This window comes from Pristis pectinata, chromosome 28, assembly GCF_009764475.1.
Source record: "Pristis pectinata isolate sPriPec2 chromosome 28, sPriPec2.1.pri, whole genome shotgun sequence".
Taxonomy (NCBI): domain Eukaryota; kingdom Metazoa; phylum Chordata; class Chondrichthyes; order Rhinopristiformes; family Pristidae; genus Pristis; species Pristis pectinata.
In genome coordinates this window covers 7,688,442-7,712,305 of record NC_067432.1, presented here as the reverse complement: position 1 = coordinate 7,712,305, position 23,864 = coordinate 7,688,442, and the positions used below count along the sequence as shown (strand labels likewise).

The following is a 23,864-nucleotide window of genomic DNA, read 5'->3' as shown; positions in this document are numbered from 1 at the left end:
TAAACACCTAGATAGAGTTTCAGTTGAATGTCTCATTCAGAAGCTGGAACCTTGAACAATGCAGCACACAGTATTGCATTTAAATGTTTGTGTTTTGTGCTCAGTTCAATGGGATGAGATTTGAACCACTTCATCTGATGTTGGCACCCTTTGTACACTGACATTAGGAAACCAGCCTAAGTATTGGTTTTGCTTCACACATCTTCTGTTTATCATGCAGTGCTTGTAAAATGCAATATTCTCCAGAAGAAAGGAAGGGACTGGCACTGGTCCAAGTCTGATGGCTGACTGTGTCTCACTTTTAATTGGATTTGACAAGTCATTCAACTTCGGGATCACTGCTGTCAAGTTTGATTCTGTGCTCATTGACTGCCACAGACAATAGGGAATCACAGCAGTTGTGTGACAATAGGGACCACTGCATAGAATTTGGTCAGAGCACTGGATATTTATCCTTCTTTCCCCCCCCCCCCCCCCCCCCCCCAATCCCAAGCACTACTTTAATCAAGAATATTGATGCATTACCCTCAGCCTGAGGTTATCTGAATCAGTAGTGACTGGAGTTAGAACTTGGGACCTTTCTGTCTACCTTTCACTTAATCTTGGCACTCTTTCATTTAATCTGTAGAGTATTGGTTCAAGACCCACTCCAGAGATTTGAAGTCACAAGATTCACACTTCAGTGTTGTAGTAATAAGCTGCCCTGCTACTGAATAAGATGTTAAACTGAGTAACTGGCTCTCAGCTGCATGTAGAAGATTCCACAGTCGTGTTGGAAAAACCAGGGATTTCAGGTGTTCTGACAAAAATTTGGCCAATTATCTCATTGCCACTCATCCATCCTGTTTTGTTAATTTGTGGAGTTTGACTTTGGTGACACAGCCAACATGTACTGCTGCCGTTTTGAACCATTGCAGTCCTTCCGGTGAAAGTGGTGACTGGGATTTGGAACCAGAGATGAAGGAGCAGTGATATCTTTCCAAGTTGGAGTGATAGGTGACTTGTAGATGGTGTTTGCACACACAGACTCCTTGCAGCACTTGTCTTCCTCGGTGGTAAAAGACGAGTGTGTGGAAGGTGCTGTCAGTATCACGTATGTAATAAAATAAACGCAGTATGCCTATTTACAACACTGTACCCACCTGGAAGAAGAGACGGGGCCTGGGCCAAGTTCACTGTGCCCCACTTTTGAGTGGATTTAACCAGCAGCATACTATTTATTGAAACGGCAACTGTGCCATAAATGTAAATAAATTGTTGATCCTGAAGCACTCTGGAATATCCCACGATTATCAAGGGATCTTTTAAACATGTCCTTTTTCTCTCTTGCTGCTGTACTTCATAGCCCATGTGTAATGTAGGATTAATGCATGAAGGTAGTAGAGTAATGCAGCTTAGTAAATTCTTGAAACCGTGGGTGAGGAGAACAGAACATTCTGGGGAGATGGAATGGGGCACTCATATTGGCAGCAGAAATTTAATGTTTTTTTTCCCACAATTTCTTTTGTTGCAGTCTTCTGAGATCTAGCACCATCCAACTTTAGAATTGCCAAAACTTCGTCTACTCTAGTTGAAGAGACTATAATAGAAGTAAGTTTAGAACATCACCTTTAAGTATGAAATAAGGCAACACAGTGGTTGCTGGTGGTGGGTGAATGGGTAATTCATTATGTTTTGTTTCTGCATGGAATAATTCACCCTTGGATTTGATGTACTGGTTGAGAAGTGGAAACAAAGCACTCGAGGCATTTAAAGATTGAGGATTCTATGAAGACACGAAACTGCAGATACTGGAATATGGAGCAACAAACAATCTGCTGGAAGAACTCAGTGGGTCAAGCAGCATCTATGGGAGGAAAGGAATTGTCAACGTTTTGGGTGGAAACCCTGCAGGGGTTTGAATCGAAATGTCGGCAGTTCCTTTCCTCCCACAGCTGCTGCCTGACCCGCTGAGTTCTTCCAGCAGATTGTTGCATAAGAATTCTGTGCTGGGTGTCACACATGTTCAGTATAGATGGATGAAGAGAATGTTATCTATCTATCTATCCATCCATCCAATTTCATGGACCTGGTCATAACGTGATGCTTTGAGACAATTTTGCAACGTGAGCAATTCAGTGAAATTTCTTCCTTTTTCATTTAAATGAGTGTCCTAAATTATTGAGGTGGTTGAAAGAAGCTGAATTAACAAATCCCCCCTGCCCCCACCCCCCTTCCTTCACAGCTGGGCACCAAAGGAATGGCCTCAGGTCAAAATATTGAGTAAATTTTTCCACACTAGAGTCTAAAAGCACTTCAAAATATAACAATGCACATTGGCCAATTTGAGGCTTTTCACATCCCAGTTTATAAGGTATTATACTAGGTGCAATGTCCGGAAATCTTGTTTGGTTATGCTTCATTTGCTCGTTAATCAGTGCTGGCAAGTGGCTGGTTAGGGCAGCAGCTGTTTCAATACATTTAATCATTTCAGTCACTATTGGCAATGGGAATCATGGAGGTTTTTTAGTTAATGAGAAGCAAGTTTTGTGGGTTTTGGGATGAGAGGAAGCAAACAACTTCATTTTTAGCTTCAAGTTTTTTTTAAAAATTCTCTTTAACAAGCACAGTTGGTGTCAGCTGTGATGAAAAGCGAAATGGACAGGAATTATTTGACAGTAGTCCAAAATATGTGTTGTGAATTAGGTGCTACTGTAAGATCTGTTTTCTGCAGAGGAGACTTGAACATTGAAAGATACCTTCAGTTGACCGATTTATCTAGGGTGTAGTGATAGGGAAATAAAACGTGAGGCATTTTTTTTGGGATGCCTCAGTTGAGCAGACAAACTTCTGGTAATCTGTACCAGTTCAAGGCTTGTACTGCACAAAGACCAGTTTTATTCACGGGCACTGGCAATCGAGCTTAGTGATACAGGAGCCTGAGGGCACATAACACTAGGCTCAAGGACAGCTTCTATCCCACTGTGATAAGACTATTGAACGGTTCCCTTATACAATGAGATGGACTCTGACCTCATGATCTACCTTGTTGTGACCTTGCACCTTATTGTCTACCTGCACTGCACTTTCTCTGTAGCTGTGACACATTACTCTGTACTGTTGTTGTTTTTACCTGTACTACCTTGATGCACTCTGTACTAACTCAATGTAACTGCACTGTGTAATGAATTGACCTGTTCAAACGGTATGCAAGACAAGTTTTTCACTGTACCTCGGTACGAGTGACAATAATAAACCAATACCAATAGTGACTGCAGCAACAATCCATTGCTCAGGATTTGATTTGCAAGCTGGGCTTCTCATCCATTTCCATGGAAAATGCTGCCACTGTTTTAATTGTCACTGCTAGGGCTGTTTGGAGCAAAATTGGCCTTTCCTCTTCCTCCTGGGTATGGATAATGGGTTAAGAAAAACTGCTTTGGGAATGAAGGTATAGAGGGAGAACTAGTCATTTTAGGTAGAATGTAGTCCTTAGTGATCAGCTCTCCAATAATTTCACCCCCACCCCCACCCCCACCACCCCAACCTTGTTTCACAACTGTTATTGGGTCCGAGGGGCTTGAGTTATAAGGAGAGACTGGATAGGCTATGACTTCTTCCCCTGGAACGTAAAGGCTGAGTGATGATCTTCCAGAAGTTTGTAAAATTGTGAGGGATGTAGATAAGGCCGATGGAGGGGAGGGGAATCTAAAGCTAGAGGGCATTGGTTTATGGTGAGAGGGGAAAGATTTAAAAGGGAACTGAGGGGAAACTTTTCCACACAGGATAGAACGAGCTGCCAAAGAAAGCTATAGAGGCGGATACAATTACAATGTTAAAAAGACATTTAGACAGATCCATGGATAGAAAAGGTTTAGAGGAATATGGGCCAAATGCAGGCAAATGGGACTAGCTTGGATAGACATCTTGGCAAGCATGGATGAGTTTGTCAAAATGACCTCTTTCCACGCTGTACAACTCTTTAATGTTTGGTGTGGAGTAAATGAGCAAGGATGTTGCCTGGAATAGAGGGCTTCAGTTATAAGGAGATAGGCTGGGTTTGGATAGGCTAGGTTTGTTCTCACTGGAACATAAAGGCTGAGGGGTAGCATTGGAGAGATTTATAAAACCGATGGGTGTCCTTAGAGAGGTTTATAAAACTGAGGGACTTGGATAAAGTAGATAGTCAGTCTTTTTCTCCGGGTAGGGGAATCTAAAACTAGAGGGCATTGGTTCAAGGTGAAGGGGATAAATTTAAAGGAGGTCTGAGGAACATGTTTTTCCACACAGAGGGTGATGGTTTTATGGAACAATCTGCCAGAAGAAGTGATGGAGGCAGAAACAATTAAAACATCCAAAAGGCATTTAAACAGGGACTTAGGAAAGAAAAGAAGGATGTGGGTAAATGGAATTAACACAAGGCATCATTGACAAATTGGTCTGGAGGGCCTGTTACTCTTGAATCTAAAGAAGGAATATATTCTGAGAAAATGTCACATTAGAAATATGGTAAATAGATAAAGGATGGGTAAAAGGAATTTTGGGTATTTGGGTATCCTGTGTACCAATAGGAAGAGAGCGCTGCACTATTTATGATGGAAACAGAACAAACTTGATTGAGAACATGCCCCAAATGGTCAACGCTGTTATTAACAAACATGCACAAATTGAGGGATACCTCTAAGATATCGTTATGTACATCAAAACAATGAAATTTTTTTTAACGTAGTGTTTTGGGGGCAGCTTGCAAGTGTTGCCATGTTTCTGGCACCAGCATAGCATACACACAACTTCCTAACCCATACGTCTTTGGAATGTGGGAGGAAACTGGAACACCCGGAGGAAACCCACGCAGACATGGGGAGAATGTGCAAACTCCTTACAGACGGTGGCCGGATTTGAACCCAGGTCACTGGTGCTGTAATAGCGTTACACTAACACTATACTACCGTGCCTGCCCTCTCGTGAGTTTCACACAGTAAGATTGAACAGTAATAGTCCAGATGAAAAGTTTCAGCTCAACTGTTCATTCCCCTCCACAGATGCTGACTGACCCACTGAGTTTCTCCAGTACTTTCTTTTAAACTTCTGCTTCACTTTGGGAGGAAAGGAACCATCTTGAAGAGGTGTTGTGATGAGAATGTGTGCAGATAAGGATCTGTTATTTCTACACACACCTTAACTGTTTCTTTTGCCTCAGAGTTGAGCTTATTGTCATATGCACAAGTACATGTATGCAAAGGTGCAATGACAAACTTGCTTGCAGCAGCATCACAGGCAGATAACATCAGATAAGCAGCATTCACAAGAAAAACATAAATTAAACATAAATTATGCACAATTAGAAAGAACACAGAACAAAAAAAAAGTCCATTGTAGTGCAAAGTGGTCACAGTGTTGCTATACTGGGGTGGTAATTAGGGTTGTACAGGTTGATTCAAGAATTGAATGGATGAAGGGAAGTAGCTGTTCTTGAAACTGGTGGTGTGGGACTTCAGGCAGGAGGTACAGAAGCCTGATGGTAGCTGTGAGAAGATGGCAAGGCCCGGATGGTGGGGATCTTTGATGATCGATGTTGCCGCCTTGTCAGTGCCTCGTGTAGATACTACGGATGGTGGGGAGGGTTGTGCCTGTGGTGTATTAGGCTGAATCCACTACTCTGCAGCTTCTTGTGTTCCTGCGCGTTAGAATTGCTGTACCAGACCATGATACAATCAGTCAGGATACTGTCAACAGTACATACATAGAAGTTTGGTAAAGTGTTCGGTGACGAGCTGAACCTCCTTAACCTTCTAAGAAAGTAAACATATTGGAGCACCTTCCTTGTGATTACATCTATGTGCTTGGCCCAGCGCAGCTAATAGTTTGTATGCTCCTAGTAAAATGTGAATTGTTCACTCTAAGATAAAATAAGCCCTCATTTTTAAAAAAAGATTTTGTTCATCTATCTTTAATGATGGGCAGCAAGTGAAGTTTCCAAGCTCTGTTTTAGCAGGTTTTTTTCATTGTGACCAATAAGTGTGTAATATTTAGTCCTGTTTAGTGAAATTGTTGACAAACATGAGAGAATAACATAAAAATAGGAAGTTTCAGATGATGGGTCATGAAATGTTAACAGTTTCTCCTTTCACAGATGCTGCCTGACCAGCTGAGTATTTCCAGCATTTCCTGTTTTTTTTATCTCTGATTTCCAGAACCTGCAGGTTTTGATTTTCATAAGAAGACATGATGAGGAGTGGAAGTATACACTCACTCCCATGTCTGTGAGGTAGTTTGTATGAAAGGCAATGCATGAAGAAAACCATTGGTGGGGCTTCCAGGAGTCTAGGAGGAAACCTTGCTCCTGAGATAACATGGGGTTGTCAGTTTTGAACTGCAATCATTTGCCATTTTAATTAATGCCACAGTGTCATAACGTAGAATGTGATAACATTTGAGATAAGCACCTTGAGTTTTAGGATGTGATATCGTCTGTAATGTGGTTTATGAATTTGGATATTATACCCATTTTAATAACACTTTTGGTCTCCTGGCTGAGCTGTGAGAATAACCCAGCAGTGTGATGATGCAACTTTGACCTTCCAACCTTTTGTTATTTCGGGAAAGAAGCTTTGGTGTATAACAAAAGGCCAGAGATGAGCAACTATTGAGCAACTATTGAACTACTTGAGCACTGTGAAACGAATTTGTATTAAATAAAGATCTCAGCCTGCTTGGGGCAACTTTATGAAAAATCTGAACTTTATTACTCTTGATTTAGCACATGTTATGGCCAAAGACAAAGGAGTCTCATTGGCCAACAGTAGTGCTGCTCAGAACCAGCGAGCTCGAACCTAACTACACATAAAGTACCCATGGATACAGGTCTTTGATTCGTGATGATAAAAGCATCAATTTGCAGTAATTTCGTTAAGGTTATCACACAAAGCATATCATTCATCATTAAATTGCATTAATTTGAGGGCTGTTCTCCTTCTCCCTGCCACTGAGGCTGAACCAGGTTGCCCAATCACTCGTGACCTTGGTGGAGGGTTTTGTATTTGAGTCTATACTTTGACCATCCATCAGTTCCTTGACCAAGACGATCTGCATCCACGTCCATTGCAACATGCGTCTCTCCTTCAGCCTCTTTTCAACTGCTGCTGAAATCCTCAAGTATGCATCTATTACCTCTAGACTTGACCATTACAGTGGTCCTCAGGTGGCTTCCCTTGTACAACCTCCATAAATTTGAGCTCATCCAAAACTCTGCTGGTAACTCTCACCCATTCCCTATCACCCCATGCTCACAGGCCAACATCGGCTTCTGCTCGAGCAATCTGTCTCTTAATTTTCAATAGTCTTCAAATATGGCCTTATTCCACTGTATGTTTGTAATTTTCTATAGTGCTAGGAGCTTCTGAGAGCTCTGTGCATCCTCTTTTTATTGGACTTCCTTCGTCAGATGGACCTTTTTGAAGAGCTCATCACAGTGATGTTGGCCACAAAACTACCAGATATTTGTAATGTCTCACAAATCTCCATCAGGGGAGAAAATCTCCCATTCTTAACCAGTCTGGCCTTAGTGTGATTCCAGATCCACCTGCAATGCGGCTGATTTTTAAATATCTTTATCTATGGTGTCCGCAAGTCCAGACTTGAGAACGGTTACTTCCCCCACTGCTATCAGACCTCTGAATTAATCTCCTCTTTCACACCCACTTCCTGGTGGTGCTGCCATGTTCTTGGACTCCTAATTCTGCCGCTCTCGGTTATTCCGTTATTGACACTTTGCATTTATTTTTGCATTACTTTTTCGGTTTACACAAAAATTGTCTTACCATTCTGCTGTTTTGCGTTCATCGTTGTATTTATTGTTACCATGTTGATCACCGTTTACTCTGTGAACTTCATGTGAGCAAAGAAGTTCATTGCACCCTGGTGTATATGACAATAAACTAATCTGAATCTGCTTGGGGTAATTAGGATGTACAATAAACGCTGGCCTGTAAATACTGGACTTGCCAGTGACACAGATCCCAGAAAATTAACTTAAATCTCGTGCTAAACCTTTACCCATTTCTTCCTCCTCTTTAAGCTGTTCCCTTAAAATCTGCATTCCTGGCAAGGCTTCTTGTCAGTAGTCCTGTTGACTCCTTCTGTGCTTCTGTGTCAAATTTAGTTTGACTTCCTGTTGAAGTACCTTGGACTGTTCTCCTACTTGAAAGAAGCTATTTAAGTACAAGTTACTGCTGTAATTTCATCAAAATCAATAGTGGACCAATTGTGCTTTTGTGTTCTTGCATGTTCTGTTCAGTGTGAACCAGCTTATTTTATAAAATTAATATTCTAGTAAACAAATCAGTATGAATTCCTCTTTATGAATTAGACTTTATTTTTATTTCAGACCAGCTCAGCCACGATTTAACGTTATGTGCAGCATTCTTTTATGGTTATTGATTGTTTTGTCGGGTGTATCATATCAATTGTCAGAGTTCCCATATTGTGCTGAATTGGCTTTACTTGTGCAATAAGACTATTGCACTTGGCCTCAGCCCTGGGTTTGGAGCTTGACTATGAGTCTCTTATCTTTATCCTGCCCACCTTTCTGGGGTATGTGGTTCGTGAAAAACGAGTGAGAACGTGACGGGTAATGTTCCGATTTAATGGCTGAGGTCATGGGTGTCCTTGTGACCGTGGCTTTTGCTATTGTTTGCTATTGGGAAAAACCTGTTTTTGATGTAATTTAATCTAGCCTGACCACATTTTGTTACAGGAGCCTTCACAGCCCTTGTAATTGATGTGTGAATATTGGTTAAGCTTAAAAACACAACACGTTCCTTCTGAATTCAACTTCTTGCCCTGAGTAGGTCTCCCAAACCTGTGGTGGGGAAGGGTGCAGGATTGGATAAAATGAACCATGTATACAAAATTGTAATTGCAAACACAGTCGTGTTAATCTAACAATTGTAGATTGTGTGTACTGCTTCCTGAGGTTTTATTCTTCCTTGGTCAATTCGTGCACTATTTTGAGCAGGTATCTTCACTTCTCCATCTAAATTGATGTCCCAATTCTCTGAAATGATCTCGCAGTTCCAGCTTTGTTGCTGTGCATGAATGAAATGGCCACCTTTGGAAACAAATAAGTCTATCACTGAGCCCACTAACCACTGCTCCCACCCCCCCCCCCCCCCCCCCCCCCCCCATCTAAGGACTCGTCTTCATAAATATCTGAAGATCAGTACTGAGGCCAAACTATCATTGTCAGCCTAGTGGTCCTCAAAGCCACTGATTTAATTGTGAAAGAAGACCTGTACATTTAATAAATGCACCTCCAATATTAACACCACCCAACACCATTCTCAATGACAACTGGATTGAAATGGGTATAGTTCTGAACCTAAACTAATTAAGCACTGCATGGTTTCGATCCAAAATGTCTACAATTCCTTTCCTCCCACAGACACTGCTCGACCCACTGAATTCCTCCAACAGATTGTTGCTCCAGATTCCAGCATCTGCAGTCTCTTGTGTCTCCAGCATGTAGATGTGTTACATTGTTCCTCTTTCAAACTATTGGAACAGCTCATAGCTTTCATTTCCTGAGGAAAGAAAGTAGGTGCAAATCAAAAAAATTAAAACTTTCCTGCAATTCCTATTGTGATAAGAGTATTTACAATGTGATTGTATGTAATATGCAGACTGTGACAATTTATAAAAATAGCAAAGAATGTGTAAGAGTATTTAAGGGCAAGTATGAGGTAAAGCTAGCAAGAAATGTAAAAAGAGTTTCTATAGATATTTAAAAGAAGTAATAAAGTGAGTATTGGTCATGTAGAAAGTGAATTCATGGATTAATAATGACGAATTAAGAGATGGCAGATGAATTGAACAAGTATTTTGCACCAGTCTTCATTGTAGAGGATGCAAGTAATGTCCCAGAAATTACAGGAAATCAAGAATGGAAGGGAGGGAGAAACTTGGAAAATTAGTCACCAGAGGAGTAGTACAAAGCAAATTGTTGGAGCCAAGCACTAATCTCTGGGGCATGACTAACTACGTCCTAGTATCTTAAGAATTGGCTAGTTTGATAGTTTTTGCATTGGTTTAATTTTCCAAAATTCTTTTCATTTTGGGGAGGCACTAATGGAAACAGTAAATTTAACTCCCTTATGTAACGAGGGAGGGAGAAAAAACAGGAAACTACAGACCAGTTTGTCATAGGGAAAAAACTGCTGTTAAAGATGTTATGGGAGGAGATTTAGAAAATGTCAAGGTACGTGGGCAAATTCAGCTTGGTTTTGTGAAAGGGAACTAGTGTTTGACCAGTTTATTGGATTTCTTTGCCCTGTGGATAAAGGGAAATGGAAAGATGTACAAATTTCCAAAAGGCATTTTGAAGAAGTGCTGCATCAAAAGTTATTCCAGAAAATAAAAGCTCATGCTATGGCAGATAAAAGATTTGATCGGCTAACGGGAAACAGTAGGCAGAAATTGGTGATCTGCTGGTTGAAAAGATGGAACAAGTTGTGTCACTGAGATCAGTTCTAAGGCCATAACTTTTTACAATTTTTAGAAATTACTTCAATGAAGGCAATGAGATGTGTTTGCTAAATTTGCTGATGCAAAAAAGTGGGCAAGTAAGATGTGAATAGGACATAAGGGTGCTACAATTGGTAATTGGTTTATTATTGTCACATGTACGGAGATGTAGTGAAAAGCTTTTGTCTGCATGCCATCCAGATAGATCATCCCATACCTAAGTACATCGAAGTAGTACAAAAGGAAAACTCATGGAATGCAGTATATGGCGTTAGTGTTAGAGCTACAGACAGAGTGCAGTGCAGGTAGACAGTCCAAGGGCCATGACAAGGTAGATCGAGAGAGAAAGAGTTCATCTTTATCATACGAGATCTCTGTTCAAGCATCTTCTAACAGTGGGATAGAAGCTATCCTTGAGCCTGGTGGTATGTGTTTTCAAGGTTTTGTATCTTTTGTCAGATGGAAGAGTGGAGGAGAGAGAATGACCGGGCTGGGAGGGGTCCTTGATTATGCTGGCTGCTTTGCTGAGGCGGTAGGAAGTGGAGGACTGAGCAGCAGGGTGAAGTGGCCTTCTCTTGCTCCTAACTCATGTTCATTTGTAACATACAAATCTTGGGCAAAGCAGTTGCCATACCAAACTGTGATACATCCAGATAGGAAAGGGAATATGGATCAATTGAGTGGCCAAATGGAGTATACTATGGGGAAAATGTGAAATTTTAGCAGAAAAACAGAAAACGTTAAATGGTGAGAGACTGTAGGGCAAAGGGATCTGTTAACCTGGAATATTATTGGGAAAAGGCTAGCCTACAAGTACAGCAAGTAATCTGGAAAGCTCATAAAGTGTTATTGTTTATTGCAAAGGGAATTGAATACAAAACAATGAGGTCATACTTCAGTTATAGAAGGTATTGGTAAGACCACATCAGGAGTACTGTGCACAGTATCAGTCTCTGTAAGAATGAATGTAATTGTGTTGGAAACAGTTTAGAGAGGGTTTACTAGACTGCTCCTGGAATGGGTAGATTGCTTTGAGGAAGAGTTTGGCAGGCTAGTCTTTAAGCTACTGTACTTTATTCGAGTGAGAAAGGACTTGATTGAAATGTAAGATCGTGGGAGGTCTTGTCAGGGTGGATATCGGAAGGATGTTTCCTCTTGTGGGAGAATCTGGAACTGGGAGATACTGTTTAAATGGGGAATCCTTTACTACTTTTTTAATACGCAACTTGGTATTTTTGCTGAGTTGCAAGACCTTGAAACTTTTCAAAGGGTAGTGGAAGCAGAGTATTTGAATAATTTAAGGCAGATGTAAGTAGATTCTTGATTAGCATGGTATTGAAAGATTACCATGGGTAGAGAAGAATGTGAAGCTGAGGTTGTAGTCAGATCAGTAATGATCTCATTTAATGACAGAGCAGGCTTGAGGGGCTGAATGGCCTACTCCTGCTCTGTATATTTAATAATGTGGAAGCAAAGTGATACATCTGCTTCCTCTTGAACCCTGTCATAAATGCATGACTTTGTAGCCATAGCCACATTACTAAGAAAAAAAACTTGCCCCAATTAAGTTGGGGGATATGTCCCATGTACTACCAGGTAAAATCGGGCAGAGTTCAGATATCCAGGTCCAAAGCAGCTGACTCTGAAGCATCTCAAAGCCTCCCGTGTGTATTCTAAGTACTACACAGCTGTTGAAAACATCCCCACTGAGGTTCCTCCTTCTCCTACTTCCTAATTTTTTTCACGGAGTCCCCAGTATGTCGGCCCTGAGCCACAGCTAACAGTTTGCTTGGATATCAACTTTCCATTTGTGACCTTACACTTGAGGGGAACAGGCCAACTTCCTTAACCTTTCCTCATAACTTAAATTCTTGATCCTTGGAATAATAATTTTGGTTGACTCTCGACTCTCTCAAGGGTAATGGTATCTGTTCTGATATCAAACAAGCAGAAATACTGCCAAAAAAAGTGTTCTTTCTGTAGTAATCATTCATAGGATCTGAACATTGTTGGCAAGGGCTGACTTGTATTGCCTATCCCGGATTGCCCTTGAATTGGTTCGCTGGACCATTTCAGAGGCAAAAAAAAGAGTCAGCCAACTTTTACACTGGTCTGGAACCTCGCCTATGCCAGATTAGGTTAAGGGTGGCATATTTCCTTCCTTTAAGAACACGTGGATTTTTGATGACAATCCCATAGCGGTATTTATTAAAATTCCAGAAGTTAGTTAATTATCTGAATTTAAATTCTTCAGCAGCTGTGATGAGATTTGGACTAGTCTCTCTGGATCATCCATCCAGTCCTCTGGATCCTTGATCTAAAAGCAACCACAGCCTAATTATTCAATGTGTCTGTATACTTTATATGTGCACATGCAGACACGTGTATGTACAGTACATGTTAATATAATTAGTATAGTGGCTGTACTGGACTCTAAATCTAATGGATGTGCTTTGGATCAGCATATTACTGCATTTTATTCCCACCTTCCTCACGAAGCTTAGGCTGGTGGATTGCCAAGTGCAGATAGTTGAAGCTTCACCACAGACCATCAGGCTGTGGTCCTGGGGCAGTGTGTGGGCTGTTAGTTTGTGGAGACCTGAGAGTCCATGGAATATAAGGTTGCGTTACTCTCCTTTTTGGAGTTCTGGTTAACCTGTGATGCTCATTGGCTTGGCAGGGAACTGACAGAATTCCTATACTGCTGCAAGGCTTTGGATGTTTGCTGTGCAAAGAATAAGTATGCAGGGTTTCGGTTTACTGGATCTTAGAATGTCCATTCCTAGAATGGGTGATGGCTGGTACAGACTCAATGGACCAAAAGGCCTGTTTCTGTAGTGCAGGACTCTGTCTCCAGAAGGTTTGGAGGTAAGCTTGGGGAACTCAAATCAGCAGGTTCCTGTCCTCCTGTGGTTCAATAGAAAGGCCAGAAAGATTCTTTCATCTGCTCAGTGACGCAGCGAGTAGAGCTGCTTCTTTCACATCTCCAGCGATCTGGGTTCAATCTTGGCTTCCAGTGCTGTCTGTGTGCAGCTAACACCTTCTCCCATGACTGCACGGGTTTCCTCCTGGTGCTCCTGTTCCTTCCCACATCCTAAGGACATGAAGGTTAGAAGGTTAATTCTAGGTTGCCCCAAGTGTGCAGGTGAGTAGAATCTGGGTGTTGGGAGAGGTGGCAGTTGGGGTGGGGAGAATAAAACAGGATTTGTCTAAGTGGGCGCTTGATGGTCAATGTGGACTTGTGTGCTGTATGGCTCTGACCCAATGATTGATCCAAACCACTTTACACCCATTGACTGTTTGAAAAATATCTCAATGTATTATAGGAAAAGCAGCAGACATATTGTGCACAGCAAGCTCCCACAATCCTCAATTTGATGATTACCAGATAATCTTTTAGTGACATTGATAGAATCATAAATATTGGCCAGATATTTTAACCATCCCTTTTCCACCAAGTACGGCTTCCATTTTCATACTGACACTTCCTTTATGACAGGACGTGCCTGGGACTGACTTATTTCAACACAGGAGGCGGCCATTCAGCCTGTCATGTCCATGCTGATTCTCGACAGTGACCCCATCAGTCTTGGTCCCGTTCTCCCAGCTTGACACTACACTTTATTCTTTCATGTGCCTATTAACTCCCCTTTAGTTACTTTAGCTACCAAACTATGCTAAGGGGTAATTTATTGTAGCCAGTTACTATACTAGACCATATTGAGGGTGTTGGATGAAACCAGAGCGCTCGAGGGAAACCCACTCACTCATAGAACAATACAGCACAGAACAGGGCTTTTGGCCCACCATGTCAATCGATCATACCAATCGAACTAATCTCGTCTGCCTGCAGATGGGCCTTATCCCTGTGTTCCCTGCCTGTTCATGTGCACGTCTGTCTTAGACATTGCTGTTACATCTGCTTCTACCTCCTCCCCTGCAGCACCTACCACTCTGTGTTAAAAGAAAAACTTGCCACATCCATTCCCTGGATGTTCACGTGCCTGTCTGAATGCCTCTTAAGCCCCACTATTGCATCTGCTTCCTCCACCAGCCCCTGGCAGCATGTTCCAGGCATCTACCACTGGCCTGCATATCTCCTTTAAACTTCCACCTCTCAGCTTTAAAGCTATGCCCTCCAGTATTTGACATTTCCACCCTGGGGGATAAAAAAACACTGACAGTCCACCCTGTCTAGGCCTCTCATAATTTTACACACTGCTATCAGGTCACCCCTCAGTCTCCAACGCTTCAGAGAAAACAATCCAAGTTTGTCCAACCTCTACTTATAGCTAATACTCTCTAATCCAGGCAACTTCCTGGTGAACCTTTTCTGCACCCTCTTCAAAGCCTCCACATCTTTTCAGCAGTGAGGGAGAAAATGGAAACTCCACACACTGACTGCACCCAAGGTTGGGATAAAACTCAGGCCTCAGTGGGACAAACCTATCCAGAACCCCATGCAAGTACTCCCGAAACAACCTCCAATTTCCTGTTGTGCACCTCCCCAAGAACATCTGCTCCCAATCTACTGTCTCGAAAATGCTCTCCCACCGAGAGCTGAAACCTGATCAGGCTCATTGCCTAGTACCAGGTCCAGTATGGCCTTTCCTCTAGTTGGCCTGTTCACATACTGTCAGGAATCCTCCTTGGACACTCCTAACAGACTCTGCCCCATCTATCCCCTTTACGCTATGGAGGTGCCAATCAATATTAGGGAAGTTGAACTCACCTATGACAACAACCCTGTTATTTTTGCATCTTTGCAAAATCTGCCTCCTGATCTGCTCCTCAGTGTCTCTGCTGTTATTGGGGGATCTGTAGAATACTCCCAACAGAGTGATCATTCCCTTCCAGTTTCTGACCTCCACCCACATTGACTCAGTTGACAATCCCTCCAGGATGTCCTCCCTTTCTACAGCTGTGACACTGTCCCTGATCAGCAAAGCTACTCCCCCACCTCTTACCTCTATCCCTTTGGAAACATCTAATCCCCAGAATATTCAGCCACCATTCCTGCCCTTGTGACAGCCAAGTCTCTGTAATGGCCACCATGTCATAGTTCCATGTACTTACCTATGCTCTAAGTTAATCACAGTTGTTCCTGGTACTTCTCGCATTAAAGCAGACACACTTCAGCCCATCCAACTGACTGCTGTTTTGCCCTTTTAACTGCCTGTTCTTCCTGAGTCTTTCTACACGTTGCATCTACTTGTACACCAAATGCACCAACCTCTAACCTATCACTCTGGTTCCCATCCCCCTGCCAAACTAGATTAAACCCTCCCCAACAGCGCTAGCAAACCTGCCCGCAAAGAATATTTGTCCCCCTCCAGTTCAGATGTAACCCATCCCTTTTGTACAGGTCATAACTTCCCCAGAAGAGATCCCAATGATCCACACATCTGAAACCCTGCCCCAACTCCTCAACCACACATTCATCTGCCAAATCACTGGCACGTGGCACAGGCAGCAATCCAGAGATTACTACCCTTGAGATCCTGCTTTTCAGCTTCCTACCTAGCATCCTAAATTCCCTCTTCAGGACCTCGTCTCTTTTCCTACGTATGTTATTGGTACCAATATGTACCATGACTTCTGGCTGTTCACCCTCCCCCTTCAGAATGCTGTGGACCTGATCCGAGACATCCCTGACCCTGGCACCTGGGAGGCAACATACCATCCGGGAGTCTCTTTTCATGTCCACAGAATGTCCTGTCTGACCCCCTTATTATGGAATCCCCTATCACTACCATTCTCCTCTTCCTCTCTCCCCCCCCCCTCCCCCTTTCCTTCTGCGCCACACAAGCAGGCTCAGTGCCAGAGACCTGGTCACTGTGGCTTTCCCCTAGTAGGTCGTTCCACATTCTCCCCACCCCACCCCCAACAGTATCCAAAGCAGTATACCTGTTATTTAGGGGAGCAGCCACTGGGGTACTCTGCACTACTTGCCTATTCACCTTTCTTCCTCTTGACAGTCACCCAGCTACCTGCCTCCTGCAGCTTAAGAGTGACTGCCTCCCTTGTAGGTCTTATCTATGAACTCCTCGTTCTCCCATAGGAGATGAAGGTCATCCAGCTGCAGCTCCAGTTCCTAACACTGTCTGTAAGGAGTTACAGCTATCAGGGAGACTGGCGGTCTCGCAGAACTCCCACATCTCGCAAGATGAACACACCACTGACCCTGGAGCCATTATAACTCCTCTAACCTGGCACTAGAAAGAAAGAAACTTGCCTTAGCCTCAGCCTCCTCTCACTGAAGCCTCTTGAGCCGAAGCCTCAGTCTAACAATGGCCACTCCAAACTGGCTGCTCTGCTTGACCCTACCTTTTTATTGGCTGCTCTTAATTAGCCAATCAACTATTAACAATTTGAAAATGTGCCTCCTTTTTAGACTCCTGCGAGGTGAAAGTCACAAGCACAGAGACTCTCTTTTCAAAGATCTCGCTCCAACTCCCGACTCTGTAGGATAAAACTCACTATGTATGACAATCTATGACATTTCCAGGTATATTGATGACAGGCCCTTAGAAAGCTGTGCTTAATTTGTTGGTCAATGGAACAGTAAAATTGGACCAACGAGCTCTCAACTTTAAGGCAGATACAAGACTGCAGATGCTGGAATCTGGAGCAAAAAACAAACTGCTGGAGGAACTCAGCAGGTCAGGCAGCATCTGTGGAGGCAGAGGGATGGTGGATGTTTCAGGTCAAGACCTTGCATTAGGTCTGGGAGTGTGGAGGGTTAGAAAACCAGTATAAAGTGATGAGAAGGAGGGGTGAGGCAGTGGTTTATCTCCCCAGTACACTCTCAGTCTGGATGCAAGGTCCCGAACTGAAACTGTGACCATCCCTTTGCCTCCACAGATGCTACCTGACCTGCTGAGTTTCTCCAGTTTAAATCTGAGGCACTTCCCTTCACCCATCTGGTTTATCTTGGCAGAGAAACTCGTGATTCACAGTTGTGACATGTTGCTGCTTCAGAGATTGGAATTCTTGATCCTGATTGGAAAAGGGTTAAGTGAATCCAATCAAAACTCAACTTGCTACTCAAAAACTTAAGTTTTATTTTATTTGAAAGGGGTGCTGAATGTCTGCAGAAATACAAAACCAGTAAGGATTTTTAGTGTATTTTGTTTTCTTTCATTTCGTTTTGCTCAATCCCTTCTCTTCCTCCTCTTTGACTCTTGTGGTGAGTGTGGTTATACAGAAGGCACTTTACTTTGAACTTTCTTTTCGATCTAGTCTCGGCCAAGACTGACAGCTTTAAAGTTATTCCTTTTTCATTAAGTTTAACTGAGTCGCTTAGCTGCACAATTTTTGTCTTCTGGCTTTTGCCTTAGTTCCTTAATTGGCCTGTATTCAACCCTCACTGTGGATCTCTAAAGAAAAGACGGCATGCATCTGTATTGCTGTTTTGGCTTCTGATCCTCTCAAAGCAGCTTACAAGCTAATGTTTTTGAAGTGCAGTCGCATAGAATGTAATATAGAAATAAAAGACAGTTTTGACGTGGTGAATCTCCGTAAATGTCAGCCTGTAGTGACCAGATAATTTGATGTTGATGACTGAGAGACAGATGTTGCCCACTATACCTGGGATAATCTCCTGCAGTATCATGGGATCTTTTTCATCCACCTTGGAGGGCAGGCAAGGTCTCTGTATAATGCCTCATTCTGAAAGACGGTATCCCTGTTGGCGCTGCATTCCTTCAGTACTACACTGGAGTGTCCGCATAGATTTTTAAAAAATCTTTGAAGTGGGACTTGAACCCACACCTTCTGACTAGGAGCTAAGCATGCTAAGTGTGAGTTACAGCTAATGCTGTAATGTATGATGTGACCTGGAATTTCAGTCTGGAACTGAGACAGTGCTGCATTTCAGATGGAAAGTTATTTAAAAGCCCTATCTGTTGGCTTGGATTGACTCAAGATCATGTGGCACTTCTTGTTCTTCAAACTCTGCTGTCGTTCTTTTGACGTCCTTCTGAACCAGAGAACAGACGGGACCTAATTTCATTCTCATCTGAAGCAATGTTGTCTTCCTGGAGTATTGCATTGAAATTTTAGCAAAGATTATGTGCTGATGTCTTGGAGGAGGACTTGGTGTCCGTAATTATCTGATTCATCGTGAAGAGTGTGATCTAATAAACTAATCCAGCCAACCTTCCATTGCATAATTCTTGTGAGCATTGGAATGAAGAAATGTTTTCCAGGAGCAAGGAAATGAGCCTGATAAGCCTCACCTTTTCACTGTTAAATTTCTACCTTGCCCAACTTTGCAACATAAAGTTTGAATAATGTTTCAAGACTTTTGAGCCTTGCTACCTTCCAGGGTATTGCAGTGCTTTGGGTACATTACCTTGGGGTCATAATAAAATTGCTATTGTGCTAGAATAATTTGATTATCATGAACAATTTCTCATCATTGGAATGCTCCAAGAACCAACGTGTCAGAAATTTCTTCACCAGGAGTTCCTTTCTGTGACCACGTGTGTGACTGAAACCAAAATGTGGGCCAAAGCATTTGGGAAATTAACTGTCAGCACCTTTTTGTGTTTGGTAAACTTCTGAGGCAGAAGGAAGATGAAGTGTACCAGTTCCTTTTGGCCACAGGCAATACATGTGAATCACAAGTATTTTATGCAAAAAGACTTTCATTGTGCATTCTATATTAAGAGCACAAGTGAAAGTCAAGAGCATTGAAACTTCCCTCATTAGCTCTCCAGCTTGCTTAACCTACTATCCAACTGTATCTTGAAACACTTGAATACGATTGTTTCCATTCCTTTGCCTGGTAGGATATTCTAATCATTGTTTTCAAATGATATTTAAAATTTTACTTTCCTCTTGTTTCAGTGGTTTCTTTTTCTGGTTCTTAGTTTTCATTGTCAGAGGTTTAAAGCAAGCTAACACAGAAAAGGAGATGGCATCAATTTCTGCTGCAACGGCCGGACACCCCCATCACGAGGCTGGGGATGTGAGTCACAAGGCTGTTTGCCCCTCGAATTGCATTAAGAACTATCGTTTGAGCCAGGGAAGGAAATAATGCAGTGGCTGATAATGAAATCCTGACCCTGCCTCTCATCTGAAGTTGAGGAAGCAATGTTTTGTCGACAAAGGCTGTGTTAACCTGTTTTCTTTTTATGAGCAGGGTGGAGGAGATTAGGAAATATAAATGACGATGAGGGGAAAAGAGAAAGTGCTCTTCTAATGAGACATGTATTTGACACTGTTCCTCCTGCATAATATTCTCTGCTCTCCTGGAAGGCTGAAACACTGATTGGGATATGATTTTGCAGACACCAGCTGCCTCCTTGGTTGACTTCCACAGTGAGTGTCAGCAGGCAAATCTGTTAGGCTCATCTGACTGTCCATAGGCAAACCTAGAATGTCCCAGCAAACACAGACAACTCAAGCTGCTTATCCAAGATGACTCAGAACAACTTCCCCAGCTTTACCACCCGATCAAAACCCAACTTTTTAAGCTTTCAACTATTTTAATCATTCCACTGTACCCTCGCTCAATAAACCCGGGAAGATGTTTACATTTAAACAAGCTGTACAAATGTAAGATGGAGACATTGCAGACAGACCTGATTTTTTTTATATATATATCAACACTTGCTCACAATCTTTAACAGAGGTTCCCAGTTAGTGATCAAACTGGGAACCTTGGTTGATTTCCTGTGTTCTCCAAAGCCTGATTAGTACAACTCGGGCAAGACCAGTTAACTTGGCGTACCTAGTACCTCTCTGTTCTGTTTGATGCCATGTGAATCAATGCACTCACATCAGAGCAAAAAGCTCTTTTTATGTTAGTCCTTCAAGAAAACGAAATGTTAGTGGAGTGTACAGAGAGTGGAGCCTGTTCTATATCTGGGGAAAATCTTGAAATTCAACGAGGACCATTAAAACTAAGGGGAAAAATGTCATGTGATCATAGTTTAAACATTGTGATATTAAATTCCTAACCTATGTGTGGTTTTATGGCTGAATATGTTACTGAGTAACTTTATGACTTAAAAAATAACTTGCCATGTTTCCTCTCGTTTCAGCAGCCTCTGTCATGAAACTCACACCAAATCAAGCACCATTGTATGTAAGTAAAACCTTTTTTATTTCAAGAAATTAAAGTCTTAAATATTTGTTGGAACGATAAAACTGTTGTTCAGTACTCTGGATGATCCTCTAAGCAGCAGTCAACTCTTCCTTTAGAAGCTCAGCTTTGGAGTTTAGGAAGTAGATAGAGTTCATGTGGATGTACAATGCCATTACACAATGTGTTTGGTATTGTTTTATCTGTGTTTTGATACAGCATCAGGGTAAAGGATTGACTGTCTCATTCTGCTCGCTGTTTGGATCCCAAGTGAAATGAGGCTTGGTATTTTTCATGCCTCAAGTTGGCATGAGCCAGAGATTGCTCAGACACAGAATCCGCACTCGGAGAAACTAGAGAAGGCTGTGGTGGGGAAGGGAATTGGCAGTCTTGATCATTGTATAGTTGTAGAGCTCAGCAGTGGACCCTTCAACCCATCACGTCCAAGCCCATCTACACTAATTCCATTTGCATTAGCACTGTATCCTTCTATGCCCTGCCTATCTAAATGTCTGTCTAAATGCCTCTTAACTGTAGTAATTGTATCTGATTCCACCAACTCCTTTGGCAGCAGGTTCCAGATATCAACCACTCCCTGGGTATAACAAAAACACTCCTGAGATTACCTTCAAAACTCCTTCTTCCGGTAAACCTGTGCTGTCTTGTTTTGATATCGCTATCATGGGAAAAAGGTTTTGACTGTCTACACCATCTATGCTTCTTGTCGACTTCTATCAGGTCAAACCCCGCCCCCCCCCACCGCCCAAATCCCCCTCCGCTTCAGGGAAAACAAGCCCAGCCCCATCCAGTCTCTCCCCATAACTAAAGTCCTCCGATCCAGGCAACATCCTGGCGAATATTCACTGGTGGTGAGTGGAATTTTCTGCGTTTAGAGGAGCAGGTGCATTGTTCGAGAGGAGTGAGAAAGGTTTTGTACGCATGTGTACCATACCTGACCTGAGTGTGCTTAAACAACATCCCTCACCTTGATGAGCATAAAGAGAAGTGTCAGCTGCTGTTTTCCTCTTCATTAGCACCTCTTCTAAAGTGGGAACCTTAACAAAAGGCAGCACAGTTTAAGGAAATGTTTCTGGATTGGTCAGAAGGTTTTCTGAAGCGGAATTGCACTGAACTCTCTTCTCATACCTTGTCCAATTGACTATTATGTTACTTGTTTTGGTTATGTGTTGGTGGGTGAGTGCAGACGTGTTATTCAGCTCTTGACTGTCTTGCATTCAAGCCAGAGTAGCTTTGAATTGGCCTTCGTGCTGGCATTGCACAGTGGTTAGAAGTGAGAGCAGGATTTAATTTTATTTTGCAGTGAGATGGGTGGGGACTGGCTTGGTCTGACCTCTGACCCCAACGGCACAGTCACTAATTGCACCATCTCCGTTGCAACCCAGTTATGACTTGTTGTGGGCCTAAGATCTTGGCCAAATCCTTCCCTTCTTATACAAACACTGATTAAGGTTTGAAGAATTTCGTGGCATTATGTGGAAGAGCTGTCTGTTTCTCTATCCTGCTCTTAAACCCTCTCCTAGTTGCATATTGTGTCTGTCCTCTAGGCTGGGATGTTTCATTCACAGTCAAAGTTGAGTTCATTGTTATATGCACAGGTACATGTGTGCACAGGTCAATGGAAAAACTTACTTGCAGCAGCATCACAGGCACATAGCATCAGATACACAACATTCACAAGAAAAACAAATTTAACACACATTATACACCATTTTTACAAGAAAGAATACAATTAGAGCAAAGAAAAACAAAGTCCATTGTAGTGTTGCTATACTGAGGTAGTGATTGGAGTTGTGCAGGTTGGTTCAAGAACCGAATGGTTGAAGGGAAATAGCTGTTCTTGAACCTGGTGGTGTGGGACTTCAGGCTTCTGTACCTTTCTGTGCCCGATGGTGGCTGCTTTCAGGGTCCTGTTCTTGTGGAAAGTTGAAATCTGGCTGCAGATATTGCATACTCATGGAGTTCCAAGTTACAGTGAATTACCGGAAAATCGCATCTATTTCATAAGGATCAGAATATTTTGCAATATAAAATTGTAAATTGGTTTATTATTGTCACAGTGAAAAACTTTGTTTCGTATGCCATCCATACAGATCACTTCATCACATCAGTGCATTGAGGTCATACAAGGGAAAAGCAATAACAGAATGCAGAATAAAGTGTTACAGTTACAGAGAGAGTGCAGGCAGGCAATAAAGTGCAAAGCTGTAACAAGGTAGATTGTGAGGTCAAGAATCCATCTTATTGAGCTAAGGGACTGTTCAATAGTCTTATAACTGGGGGATAGAAGCTGTCCTTGAGCCTGGTGGTACGTATCTTCTGCCCGATGGAAGGCGGGTGTGTGGGTGGGAAGAGAAGGTTTGCGATGGGTGAAGTCTTTGATTATGTTGGCTGTTTTACTGAGGCAGCAGGAAGTGTAGACAGAGTCCATGGAGGGGAGGCTGGTTTCCATGATGTGCTGAGCTATGCCCACAATTCTCTGCGGTTTCTTGTGGTCACAGGCAGAGCAGTTGCCATACCAAACTGTGATGCCTCCAGATAGGATGATTTCTATGGTGCATCTATGAAATCAGAAGTTGATTATCAATAACCAACTTCTGGTTAAATACCAGAAGACCTGCAATGCATACATTTAAATCTCAGCCAAATCTGTTCTCTGTTTGCTTCCCTCCATAAGGTTTGTTATGTTGGACTCTGTCAGTTGGCAATTGCTCTGGCCCAGAGGGCCAGCAATCCACCCCAAAGCTCCCTTGTGAATGCACAAAGCTTTCAGCTGTTAACTCAGCTCGCCAAAGGCTCTGAAGAGCTCCCACTTGCTCGTTTGCATTTGCATTCCACAGTATTAATGGCCAAAAGGCTGGGCTTGCTTCACCTGCCAATATATTAACTGGCGACACTTCACAAGGACAAATCTACAGTTTGAGTTTATTCTGTCATGTGTTGATCGATGAATGAACTAGCCTAGTGGGAAAATGAGGAGTTCTGTTGTCCCAGTGGGATTGTGCCAGGACCTGGCTAGGTCTGGTTTACTGGTTACTGATCAAGAACAGCTATTCTGTCTGGGTTTCTTCCTGTACTTTGTCCAGACGCGCAGTGGCCCATTGCAGTACCTTGACTGTGTTGTTCGTCCACGATCCATTAACTCCTTCCTGACCTGTGCAACTAAGTTCTACGCTGATCTACCTCCCAAGTGAGCTAATGACAGCAATGGGAAGACGGGGGGCTTGGTTATGCTTCATTTAGTAGAAGGTTC

General features: G+C 42.5%; 1 protein-coding gene across 1 annotated transcript in view; it reads left to right on the top strand.

The window, feature by feature from the left end:
• Nucleotides 1–23,864, top strand: part of LOC127583868 (A-kinase anchor protein 13-like) — a 407,302-nt gene that overhangs the window by 80,009 nt on the left and 303,429 nt on the right. The window contains 1 exon segment of the mRNA XM_052040262.1: nucleotides 20,553–20,596. Coding sequence (XP_051896222.1) covers nucleotides 20,564–20,596 — 33 coding nt within the window. The 5' untranslated portion in view covers nucleotides 20,553–20,563.